Source organism: Monodelphis domestica, chromosome 3 (assembly GCF_027887165.1).
Source record: "Monodelphis domestica isolate mMonDom1 chromosome 3, mMonDom1.pri, whole genome shotgun sequence".
NCBI classification, from domain to species: domain Eukaryota; kingdom Metazoa; phylum Chordata; class Mammalia; order Didelphimorphia; family Didelphidae; genus Monodelphis; species Monodelphis domestica.
Window position 1 is genome coordinate 64,863,403 of NC_077229.1, and position 13,862 is coordinate 64,877,264.

The following is a 13,862-nucleotide window of genomic DNA, read 5'->3' on the forward strand; positions in this document are numbered from 1 at the left end:
AAGGAAGTTACTCTTCCAAATAGGAAGTTGATTACAAGCATGGCGTACTCTATGAAAGAGCAGTGCATTGCCTATTTTAAACAGCTACTATCATTCATGAGTGCACTGATTCTTTTACTTATCTTACCCTGAAATTCGGGGGAGATGTTCATCTCCCTGCAACTTTTTGCCATTTGGGCCTGCCCAGTTTGAGATTCCTAAAACCCATGTTCTCACTAGCTATGGGAGATTCCACAGTACTGGCAAAAGGGATCTGAATGGAAAGAAGAAGGAACTTTAAAGAGATTGGAGATTAAAATTTTAAGCATTTGCAGACTGCATTTTTTAAATGAAAGTCTTTGTATCTTATTGTACTTTCTGATTGTTTTGTTTAAGATTTAATTTTGTGATTTTAATTCCATATATTAATGTATTCAATACTATTCTGTTACACTGAATCATTATAATGTACTGGGTTTTATCTACTGTAATTTTCTGATACCTTTCCCCTATATCTGTACTGAACAAATATTACTGAATAATTTTTTTCCTATATTGGCTTTGTAAATTGTCACATAGAGGATGGATGGACTTCATCAAAACCTGGCTATAATTGTATAATAGCCTTTGGACAATGTAATGAGCTAAATACCTCAAATTGATTTTAAGGGGTCTTCAAACATGAATTTTAGATTTTTTCTCAACTCTGATAATTTTGCCTGCCTCTTAGTTATTTGTAACAAGAAGTAAGGTTCATTTTAGTAGCTGAAGTGAAATGAAATTAAAATTCCCACCTCCCAATGGGACATTATAGTCTCATAGCAAAGGAGCTGGGAAGTAGATCCCAGGGCATGGTACCTCTGGATGGCTTCCAAAAGAGGGGCAACTCTCATTTTTAATATCTCAGCTCACTGTACTTTTTCACCAGAATGATTTTATAGATTCTTGGTGACTTTTTTATACCCAATATAAAAACAGTACAGACATTTTATTTTTCTCGTCCCCTCTGTCACATTTTTGTAATGACGGCAGTCATAGATGTTTAAAACACCTCAAACAAGCTTGAAAATTGTTACATACCTGAAAAACTTGTGACAAGTATCCAATTAGCTTTAAAAATCATACAGCAGACACATGTAAAATATGATAGTGGATTTGTTTGCTATTGTCATTAAATGGGCTAGTATAACTTTGGGGACTTTGATACCTTTCAAATGTACATTACATTCTGAACTACTGTTCTTTATAAAAACTGTTACTTTGTGAAAATAATTTGCTTGCACTCACAGTGGATCATGGCCAGTTTGAAGAGGAAATGGATTTTATTTTTTTGGGTGAAAAACCTTTGTACTCTACCCTTCCTTAGCTGACACAGTGTGTCCATGATTATAAGCTATATATTTTTATTTATCAAACTTTTTTATTATTGTTTTTGCTTGTATATGCAATATACTATTTCAGGTTTTTAAATTTTTTTCTGTCCTTTTTGTAATTGAAGCACATTGTCACCAGTATTGATAATATTTTCTTTAACTTTTTTTTTAAATTTTACAGTAATATAAATTTAAAAATACATTTGTTTTGATGTCAATGCATACCCAAAATGCTTTTTACTATAAAAATTATGTTAATGATTGCTTAAAAAATACATGGGACTTTGTTTAAAGATTTTTTCTGATTCTAGGAGAAGGGAACTAAGAGCCATTATAGAGTGACATGCAGCACATGGTCAACAAGAGATCAAACCAGTCATACATAGATTGATGACATTCTGTGCAAAGAGCTCAAGGACTTGAACCTAGTGTGAGACTCAAGGTTGTGGTGCTTGATATATGTTAAGATGCAGGACTCCTTGAGAACCATATCCCTAGAGAAAAATATATGAAAGTACCTAAGAACTGACCATTCTGTCTCCCCTATATTTGAGAATGAAGGTAAAATCAGACCAGGAATGACACTTCTCTATCAGTCCTCTTTTTCTTTTTCATACTATGGCAACTTCTTGCAGTTTTGGCTGCAAATGGGTAAGTGAAATATTATTGCGTTTTGTCCTACAGACTTGTGGCATAGAAATCACTTTAATTGAGCCCTGATACAAGGACCCATTTATAGGTTTATTTTCTTTTACTTAAATTTTTTACACATAAGACTTTGATAGTATACTTCATCCACAAATTATTTTCTCTTTTATTTATATTTTTTTTACTTCTCTTGCCAATTGATTCATACACCTCATAACACAGGCACGAATTCCTAAGGAATTCCTGTGTTTTTCAACACCCTCTTCAGGAGGGCATGGATAATTATTCTAAATTGCAAAGTTTAAATTCTTTTTGAGAGTAATTTTAGAATAAGAAACATGCTATCTCTCCAAACCCAGAAATTGAAAGGTTTGGAGAAGGCACCATGAAGATGCCTCCACAGACCACATGCTGCACAAGAAGATCCAGAGTGAACTTTGGGGTATGGGGGGATGAAAGCAATTATTTTGTATGCATATTCTTATGCCAAAGGGGACTGCCCCCAACTGGCTTTTTGTCAATGATCGTAGCAATTATTGGTTTTGTTCTCTTTTCCTCTTATCCTCAAATTGTTGTAATTTTAAAGTTGATATGTTTACAAGACGCATCAGAGAGACTAGGCTTCCTCAGTTGTCGGGGGGTGTGTGTGTGTGTGTGTATAATTAAAAACCAGTTACCCTAAAAAAAGAACTACATATTCCAAGAGGCCACTGATTTCTTGTCATTAGGTACTTCCTGTAGACAGAGAAAAATATGAGTGCACTCTGAGGGTCTGCCTCCTCTTTTTACATGCATCCAGCAGTGATCTTGGTGAGTGGGAATTTTGAAAATGGCTAACTAGTCATGGGCAGGTGGTTTTTATTTTCTAGCCTCTTCATTCCTTGATTTCTAATGATCATTTAATAAAACTCCTCAAATGTAATTTTTTAAATTATTTAAGATATAATTTTAATTTTTACAGTTTCTCAGAAGGAGATTACAGGGATCCCTTTTCTGACTGTGAAGGCAAATCTCCTGTTGCATTGTTTGTATTCAGAAACAGATCCCAAGGGAGAGGAGTGCTAGAAGATAACAGTGCTTATAGCCTCAGGGGTGCAGTAGACTCTCCCTGGTCACAGTTCCAAGTAGGAAAAGATGGCTGGGGTTACTCACAAACCAGAGTATAGACCAGGAAGCTGTTGAAAACACCTTTGCTTGCATGATACCACATTTGAAGGACTGAAAGCAGATTGATCCCCAGAGTTAGCTCTGAAAGGCAGCTGCACAAAGAACCTGAAACTTAGAACAGAGCTCCATTAACCACAGGTAGAGATCCAATTTTAATTATCTTCTTTAAAATTAAAAGTTAAGGGCTGGAAATGAGCAAACAACAGAAAACAAAGTCAATATAGGAAGCTATTTTTGTGACAGAGAAAACTAAAACACAAACTCAGAAAAAGACAACAAATCTAGGAAGTGGAGTCAAGATGGTGGTTCAGAGAAAGCAAAAGTTCAAACCTCCAAGAACTTTTCCTCACCAAATCAAAAACACAATTCTTCGAGGGGACTGAAAACCAAATGTAACAACAGGACAGGGCTAGGGAATGCTCCTGCAGGACTCAACTTAAAAGGTATGCCCTACAAAAAAGCCTGAACTCTAGAACACATGGGTTCAAAGGGAAGGAAGAAGGAAGGTCCCAGGACCCTTCCTTCACCTACAGTGCAGAGACTCTAGCAGTGCCTGGAATTTCTAGGCTGGCAAGGGCTCTAGAGTCCAGAGGGGATTCCTAACTGGCACAAGGCTCAGGGTGTTGAACACAGGTGTCATAGAGGAAGCTGGAGAAGAGCAGAGCAGTAGCCTATTCACAGACTAAATATTCCATATCTTGCCCATCCTCCCTTCTTGAGGTTTTTGCCTCAGGGCACACCCACTTTGGCAGATCAACTCTGCCCTGGCTCAATCTTATCAATGGGGCAGATGAGAAGCCTTCAAAGGGCAGGGAATCTCAAGCTCCAACACACCTTCCCCTACAGACTAATCTGTGAGCCTTGAGGTATAAGCTTTAAGGGCAAAAGCTGCAACAAACTACATGGGAAAGTGAGAAGTCCAGCTCCTTTTCAACTTCTTCTGCCAGTTAGGGAAGATCTGACCTCAGGACTTATCAACACTATCATTCTAACCTAGTCAATCAGCAGAGCCGAGAAGTCCCTTCAGGCCAGAACAGTCAAAAATCTCAGAGTCAGCAAATAATGAGAGGGATAGGACTATAGGCAATTATGGAGTGCATGGGGAAAAAGGGGAAAAATATGAGTAAACAGGAGAAAAAGAAAAAAAGAAATTACAATCGACAGCTTCTATCTAGCAATGAACAAAGAGCAAATGGATCAGAGGAGGATCAAGGAACATGAAGCAAAAACACAGAAACTCCAGCAGCCTGGACATAGACTTTGGAAGAACTCAAAAACCAATTCAAAAAACAATTAAGAGACACTGATGACAAACTGAGTAAAGAACTTAAAAAGCCAAATAAGTCATCTGGAAACAGAATATAGTGTCTTAAATGCCAAAATTAACCAGCTTGAAAATGAGGCAAAGGAGCTGAAAGATCAGAAGGAGAAGGTTGACCAAAAAGCCAGAGATGAAATTCAGTCTTTAGAAATTAGAATGCAACAACTAGAAGGAAATGACTTCACAAGGCAGCAGGAAGCTATAAAACAAAATCAAAAGAATTTTAAAATGGAAGAAAATATGAAACACCTCATCCACAAAACAGGAGATCTGAAAAACAGATCCAGAAGAGACAACTTAAGAATCACTGGACTAGACAGGAAGATCATGACAAAAGAAAAATCCTGGACATCATTCTACAGGAAATTATTCAAGTAAACTGCCCCAACATTATAGAGCAAGAGGGAAAAGTAGAGACTGAAAGAATCCATAGACCACCCCCTGTACTCACTCTTCAACTGAAAACACCACAGAATGTTGTAATCAAATTAAAAAAACTACCAGACCAAAGAAGAAATATTACAAGCTGCTAAAAAGAAGTCATTCAGATACCATGGAACCACAGTTAGGATAACACAGCATCTGCCTGCATCTACACTGAAGGCCTGGAAGGCATGGAATATGATATTCAGGAAAGTAAGGGAACTAGATCTACAAGCAAGAATCAACTATCCCGAAAAACTGACTATGTTCTGGCAGGGGAAAATATGGTTCTTTAATAAAATACAAGACTTTCAAGCATTCATATAGGATAGACTAGACTTGCACAGAAAATTTGAAGCCCAAACACAGAATTCAAGAGAATTACCAAAACATAATTAAGAAAGGGGATAAAACCAAAAACAAAATTTTTTAAAGACACCCAATAAGTTAAAATGATTTGTATCCCTATAAGAAAAGAGGATATTGATAACTCTTTAAAATTTTTATTATCACCTGAGTAGGTAGAGGAATTATACATTGAAAGAACAGTGACAAGCTGTATAGGATGAAATGCCAAGACATATATATGAGTTAAACTAGAGTTTAAAAAGAAGATGCGAATACTAAGAGAAATGAGAAAAGAGACAAAGTGGGGTAAATGTATATGTCATAAAGAATCATATGTGGTGGGAGTAGGGGAGAACACCAATATATTGGAAGGGTAAGGAGGTCAGAGAAAGTAAATACTTAAAGTTCATAGCATTGGGAATCTCATGCCTCACTCTGCAACTCCTATTTTCAAGGCTGTGAATAGGAAGGAATGAAAGGCACCGAGGAGTTCTTACACTGTAGTGCTAAAGGAAAGTGAAGGAGACAGAGATGGTGCTTGAGAAAATGAGAACAGAAAGGAAAACCACAACGAACTGAATGAAAACTATTGAACACATTCATATATGAAAATTACAGGAAAGGGTACAATCTATTGGATATAGATGTGGTGTGGGTGACACATGCTCTGCTTGGATGAGTCACTGAATCACGTGGTTGGAGGAGGAAAAAACTACATCCTGATCTCTGGAGGGAGCTGTTCATTTTTGCAACCTCACCCCCTCAGCCTTGCATAGGGCCGACATCATAAAAGCTTGGGTCATCTAACCATCTATTTGCTTTGCAACTATGGACCCATTAGTTAGCCAACCATTCCATTGATATAGGGTTCTCTCTTCCCCCACCATGTCTGCTTAAAGAGTGTTCACCATGGTCCAATAGAAAGAACTTTAGACAAGAGTCAGAAGACCTACAATTTGAATCCTGGCTTGAACACCTTCTGAGTTTTCTTGGTAGAACCTCCAAATGGGTCTTTCTTAGTACTATCCTATTAATATTGTAGGCCTTATATTTGTTAGCTATAGACTAGGCATGATATGTGTTAGCTATTGTTGATCTGTCCAGTGCAGGTATGAATGGGTTGATAGTAACTGTAGCCCTGGACATGTTTCTCAATCCTATCCACAAAGTACTAGGAGGTGTTTTTGTCTACAACTGCCAAATGGGTGTGTAGTCACAATTCCAAACAAAGGCTTATCTTCTCCATCCCTCAAAAGCTCCATCCTTATTATCAATCTTTCCTGATCAAACTTTTGCATATGGGCAGAAAATAACAGATCTAGGATTTGCACCCAGGTCCTCTGACATGAATGCATGCTCTTTCTACTGTATCACACACCCTTCATGAGTCATTAAGGGATAAAAGATAAGCCTAACTGCCTCCATGGATATGTCAGACTTGGAATCTATAACTATGATGACTGTTTCCTTCCTATATTTCAATAAAATACAACTCCATGTTCCAGCAGGGAAGATAATGAAGGAACTGTTCTTACCAGTGTCTGCAATAGTTGTCATGGTGGTCCCGGTGGATACTTTATTTGTGATAATGAGAGGGGAGGCTGAGGTGGTAGGCAAATCACTTGTGGACAGAACCACAGTCTCAGATCCTCTGCTGTTGTCCATTGTGGCTGTGGAGTCAGTCAGGGCCAGCCCTTTCTTTGCAGTAGTCATTGCTGTGGTCTCTGAAATCACTGTGTCCAGAGAGGTCATTGGCTTTGGATCTTCTCTACTGACACTGGAAAGACTTGTGGCTGAAGTGCTTGTAGATCCTGCTGGGAGCACATTGGTCAAGGGGAAGAATGTGGTTGATGCTGTGGTGTCATGGGTAGCAGGGTTTGAAGGAACACCTATGGGGCTCCCTCCTCCTGTCCCAGCCACAGGTGGGGTAGATATTTCAGCAACGAACACAGTTTTAGATGGGCTGATCACTCCAGACCAGGCAGCTGGTGCTACCATTGTCTCTGGCAAGGCAGAGGAAGCAGGCACAGTGATTCTTTCCAAAAACGAAGTACCAGAGGGAGTGGTTGGGGTTGTTATTGTTGCCAGAACAGAGTGTGTTCTTACTGCAGGGCTACAAGTTGTAGTGGTCTTTACTTTTCCAGCTCTGGTCCTTATCCTGCCCTTGCTTTCTGCACTGAGCCCTGTGATCAGAAGGGTGGATAATTGAGTTACAGGATGTTTTGGACTATGGTCCATTTTCCATTAGCTTAGCAATGAAGGGGTTCCTACTTGACTTCTACACTACATGAATGAGGGAGGAATCAGTACAATTTAATGTTAATTGATATATCCTTCCAAGGAAGTAGTTTTGTTTTGCTTTTGACTTCCCCTCCTCGACTAGACCCTCACCCGTTCTATAATTTTTATGTCTTCCTATCTCTTTTGTCTATCTCCCCCTATTTCCCTTCTGAGTATTCTACATTTCCACATCTAATTCTGTCAAAGGTATGTATGGGAATATGTATTCAGTCCTCCTTTGTCCATTCAGATAAGAGTAAGTTTCAAGTGATGCCTGTTCTTCCAACTCCTTCCTCCATATATGTATATTCTTCTTCTAGAATACTCAAATTATGAGGAATAATAAATTCCACCTACATGTTCCTTATTTAATAGATGACATATTCCTTTTTCCCTCCCCCTTTCTCAAGCAACAGAAAATTGGAAGGGATTAAAAAGTTATAATGTTGTTCAATTCTCATGTGGCAGAAAAGAATCCTGCAAAATTCTAATTTTTTCAAGGCTCAATGGAGTTAAATACAAATTGTATGCAAAATAAATACAAAGAAACTGGGTTTATCATTCAAGGCTCTATGTAATTCAATTCAATAAGCATTCATTAAGACATTGTTGTTAAACCACAGAAAGCTTGGGTCTAGCCAATTTTAACTGATATGACTCCCTTCCATATACACTCTGACAACTGGAATCCTCTTCACACTTCATGTGTATCCAGAATTTTTCTTTCTATGTGTCTTGCTCACACTGTATTCTCTGAATGGAATATTTGTACCCTCCACTGTGAAATGATTAAATTCACCCAATTTTTAAAAAAATATCAGTTTTAATGCCATCTCTTCTGTGAAACCATTCCTGCTATTCTCTCAACAATTTTATATTGTTTCTAGTGGTAAAATTACAAGTGAATTCTATCAAACATTCAAAGAAATATCAGTCCCAATCTTACATGAACTATTATCAAAAATAAATAATTCCATTAAAATTATTGCTATTATATAGTCTAGATGCCTAGACTATATAGATAGATAGGGAAAGACTAAAGAAGGAAAACAAAATTAAAGTCCATACTATCCCTAATGAATAATGATTAAAAATTATAAAACATTAGCTAAACAATAGTCACTTTGTTTAAAAGATTTTCCACTGTTGCTGGACTGTATTCCATGAATGGGAGCTTGGTTCTGTACCAGGAAAACTATAAACATATTGCATCAGGTTAAAAAAATAATAAATCTTATTATAATAAATGCAGTAAACACTTTGGCAGGAAATACCATCTGTGTTTAAAATTATGTTTAAAAACTTCAGAATGAATAGATATTTTTCTCCATATGGTAAGTAGTATTTAGCAAAGACCAACAGTCAGCCACAAACATATATAACATAGTAATTTTAAAGGTCTGTCCAATTAAATTGGGAGAAAAATAAGAACAACCATTATCACCAGTAATTGTAGAAATAAAACTAAAAATGGAAGCTATAGTAATAAAAAAAGAAATTAAAAAAGGAGTGTAGTAAGGGGGGAAAATTATTTGTATTTGCAGATGATATGATGGAAAAAACAGAACATTCCTCAAGTTTTGTCTATTAGCAACCAAGATCAAGCAGGAAGAGATAGGAAAAGAAATCCAATCTAAATAAATAAAGAATTATAAAATATTTCTGAATCCATACATCACAAAAAGAATTATGTGAACAGGATTAGTGGTGGCTACCCAGCTGAAATCTCCTAATATTCCCATCCAAACATTTTAAAATAACAACTCCAATCAAATTTTCCACTTGCAGAGTCAACAAAAAGGCAAAGTGAGACATGTCGGTTTCCTAAGAAAACTTAAGAAGTTAGCAGGAGAAACCTGTGACTCAGTGGGTGTGGGGCAGATCTGTCCCTAACACACAGACAAGTAGCAACTGTTGGTAAAGGGGTCAGTCATCTGCCCGAAAGAAATTAAGAGGCTCCCTACCCCACCCCCCCTTGATGGCAGTGGGTATGGATAGCACTGATTGACAACTCTATTGTCCATATTCTGTTCTGCATCACAGGTTCCAAGGTAGAAAACAGTTCTACTAGTCCTTCACAAGGGATCTGGAGCCCTTCTCCAGTTCCAAAGGAAAGAAGAAGGCTAGTTCTTGCAGCTGAAGTGGACCAGGAGCCTCTTGAGTCTCTTCCTGGGTAAAGTTCAGAGTGCAGGCTTGGAAAGCCATGACCAAACCTATTGCAGAATCATACTACTTTGGAAACAAACAAACAAAAAATTAACAGCACTATAGAACCAGCTCTGAAAAGAACAACAGCTTGAGGCCATGACTTTCCTCCCTCCATTGAGCAAAGCTTCATTTTTATATGAAGTTCAAAATCAAGAAATGGGCTGGAAAAATTAGCAAACAACAAAAATGAATTTGATCATGAAAAGTTATTATATTGGCAGGGAAAACCAAGAATAATCTCAGAAGAAGACAACAATGTGAAACCCTCAAAGAAAACATAATGAAAATCGCTACTAATTTGTCCTAAACCCAATTCTGGAATTTCTGGAAGAGTGAAAGATAGAGGTAAGATATATAGAGGAAAAACTGGAGAAGAAATCTGTGAAAAGAGAATTAACACCTTGGCAAAAGGAGCCAAAAATATTGAAGGAAATAACATATTAAAAACAAAATTGGTGAAATATAAAAGAAACCTACAAATTTCCTGATGTACTCCTTAATAAGAAGGACTGACATAAAATGATGAACAATAATTCACAAAAAAAAGAATTCTTTAAAAAACTGAATTGGGCAAATGACTAAAGAGGTACAAAATCTCACTGATGAAAATGATTCTTTCAAAATCAGAATTGTTCAGCTATAAGCTAATGATTTCTTAAGACATCAAGAAACAATACAACAAAGGTGAGAGAATGAAAAGTTAGGGAAAATGTGAAATATTTCACTGGAGAAACAACTGACCTAGAAAATAGATATGAAGAGATGATCTAAGAATTATTGGATTACCTGAAAGCCATGGTCAAAGAAAGTGCAAGAGCATAATCTTTGAAGAAATTATCAAGGAAAGATGCCTTGTTATCTAAGGAATTGAAAGAATTCACTGATCTCCCCCTGAAAGGGATTTAAAAATGGAAATTCTCAGGAATATTATAGTCAGAGGAAACACTTCAAGGAGTCAGAAAGAAACAACTCCAATATCATGGACACAGTCAAGATCATACAAAGTATGGCTTCCAAGTTCAAGGGGTGACCAGTTTGGAATATGATATTCTGGAAGGCAAAGGAGCTAGGTTTTACAACCTAAAACAAACAAGCATTTCTCATGGAGAGACCTGAATTGCATAGAAAATCTGACATCTCAAAAAGAAGCCTCAAAGCAGAAAACAATAAGCATTAAAAAGTAATCAAAAACAATTCAATGAACTTAAATTGTTTATATTCCTATATGGGAAGATGACATAGCTAAGTCTTAAGAACTTTATGATTATTAAGGCAGTTAACAACAGTTTATGTATAAGAGGACATAGGTATCAGGCTATGAGATTGGAATGATTCCTGAAAAAGAATGAAGGGATGATAATGAAGTAACCCCAGAAAGACCAAAGATGGAAAAAAATACCCATCTGCATTTTAAGGGGACAGACCTGGTTTTACATACCCTCCAGAAGAAAAAGATGTTAGGGCAGATAACAAAATGCTTTCTGGGTGGTAAGAGACAAAAGAGGAATTTTAGGAATAGCAAAGGGCGCCTGGACTAACATTTGACTAAGTGAAGATAAACACTCCCTGGTTAACATCCCCATTGTAAATCTAAGAATTGTTCCCCCCCATCTTGGGTTCTGCATTCCTGTGTTAAGAGTTTGTTTCTTAGATAAGAATTCTGCAATGTATATAATTTTGTCTTTAATGTCAAACCAAGGCAGTTTTCCACTAGGGAACTCTGCCCCAGCTGGTAGATCCTTTATTTCTCTCTTTTATTAACAAATTATGGTTCCAATAATTGAAATTCTAGGTGTTTGAACTCATTTGTGAAATGTCCCACTTCAATAAAGAGGTATGCACTGGAAGAAGAGGGATGGAAGAGTTAGAATGGGGGAGATTTTTCACATAAGGTACAAAGAAAGTGTTTTTACATTGGAGGGGAAAAGTATACATTTTATATGTCATATATAATATTTATATATATTATAAATTTATACATTTTATAAATTAACAAAATTTTTAAAAGAGCTATTCTACAGTTGAGAAATGGTCCAAGAATATCAATGGGCTATTATATGCATACACACAAAGGAACAAAAGAAATAGAAAAAATCCCCCATGAGCTCTTCATCCAAAGGCTGGTATCACAACATACTTCAGGGTAGAGAGTAATGGGATGAAATTGTCAAGTCTTACAACCTAATGACAAACTCCCCCATCAGTGATTGTCCTGGTCTCAGATTATGAAGACAATTCCATATCTCAAAATTGAAAACAAGTGCCCAAGCAAGGATAAATACCAGTATAAGAGAAAGGAAAAATATTTTCTTACCTATAGCACATAGAGTGGATTCACGAATCAAGAGACCACTAGTCAGTGATTCAATGTCTTCTGATGCTCCATGGTCTGGTATATGGGTGACAGGCACTAGAAGAATAAATGAGAACATATATGTCAGCCACAGGAATGGGGGTAGAAAGGACAATATGTTGTCCCCTTATATTCTAAAGAAAATGCCAAAATATGTACCTTCTTTACTTCATCCTTCATCCAGCAGAGAATCTCTCTAGTATTCCCATTCTTTAATTTTGTTTCCAAACTCTCCTTATCTACTGGCAGCTTTCTTTCAACCCCATATGAAAAAGAGCCTTCATTTTATCCACCTGTCCCTGATAGCTATCATCTCCTATCTCTCTTCCCTTTTGTCACTGAAATTTTTGAGAAGGCTATCTATAAAAGGGCTTCCACTTCCCTTCTTCCTACTCTCTTTTTAACTGCAGTTTGGTTTGAGAAAGTCAAATTCTAATTTGACTTTCTCCATTTTGTGGCTTTGGGAAACTTCATCTCCCATAGCTATGAAATTGCACAAGCTGTCTTCTGTACCTGGAATGGCCTCCTTCCACCCCTCCAACTCAGACAACCCCCTTCCTCCCCACTTTGGTTCAAGACTCAGCTCCAGTACCACCTTCTACATGAAACCTTTCATGATTCCCTACACTCTTCCTCCATACCTACACCTTGTTAATAGTATTTTTAGTTTATATTCAACACATATTCATCTCTGTAATTGTTAGCCTTGTTAGAATATATGGACCTTGTTAAGAAGGGATCATTTCATTCTTTGTCATACATGACACCTGGGCATATGTCTCTCCTGCCATCTCCATTTCCTATTTTATATATTAGGTTTAATTAAACCTCTCCAGGGGAGAAAAACCAGAAGAGAAGTTAAGCATTAGCTTATTCCTACCTGAAATGCCTGAAGATCATGATGACTGAGCAAGACACATGTTTAGGGAGAGTGTAGTTATTGAAAGAGCAGAGGATAAAAACATTATTAATGAAAACTATTGGGCAACTTTGGTGAATGAAGAATATAGGGGAGAGGCACAAGTCTCTCTGGAATGTTGGGAGATCCCCTCAATGTATCAGATTACAAAGACCACAAGTTCTGACTCTTAATCTTGAACACGAAGGAGATAGGGATAGCCTGTTTTTCCAATCCCATTGGATAATTTCCCCCTTTGAACTAGTTATAGCAAAAACAAAATAGAGAAATGAGTAAATGAAGCTTCAACTTTAGCCATATCTAATAGCATATCTCATTCTGAGCCCCTATCACCACTTTTATTCCTCTGCCCTACATTGCTCCCTTCCAAGAAGATAAACAAATTTTTTTTTCATTGTAGTGTCCCATTAAATAGAGAATAAAGAAATCTAAAACTCACTCTTTGTGGATCTGATTCCTGGCAGCTTATAGTGATACCCTAGTTGGAGAAGGGAAAAGAAAAGAAGAAAGAAATAAATTCAGAGGGAACAAGTGTTGGAGAGCAGGTGAGGGCAGGGAAGGAAAAAGCAAGAACTAGTAGATGAAAGGAGCGAAGAGAAGAGAATAGGAGAAGAAAAAAGAGAATAGGACAGAAGAGATGTGAAGACAAGATTTTGGGAAAGATAAAGAAATGAGAAGACAAAAAAGAAAGAGAAAAGAGAGGGAGAGAAGAAAGAAGAAATATAAAAGGAGAGAGAGAGAGAGAGAGAAAGAAAGGAGAGAATTTGAGTAGGGTATCTATTTGTGGGCAAAGAAAGGAGTAATGGAGAGGAGTTGTTGTTGGGGCCCATAGGGAAAATGGTG

General features: G+C 37.1%; 1 protein-coding gene across 3 annotated transcripts in view; it reads right to left on the minus strand.

Moving 5' to 3' along the window:
- Positions 1-13,862, minus strand: part of LOC103105487 (mucin-16-like) — a 93,684-nt gene that overhangs the window by 46,760 nt on the left and 33,062 nt on the right. For all 3 annotated transcript variants that reach the window (XM_056820578.1, XM_056820580.1, XM_056820579.1), the window contains exons 7-9: positions 13,459-13,497; positions 12,062-12,157; positions 6,795-7,442 (exon numbers count right to left, since the gene is read on the minus strand). In XM_056820578.1, coding sequence (XP_056676556.1) covers positions 6,795-7,442; positions 12,062-12,157; positions 13,459-13,497 — 783 coding nt within the window. The remainder of the gene's footprint in view (positions 1-6,794; positions 7,443-12,061; positions 12,158-13,458; positions 13,498-13,862) is intronic.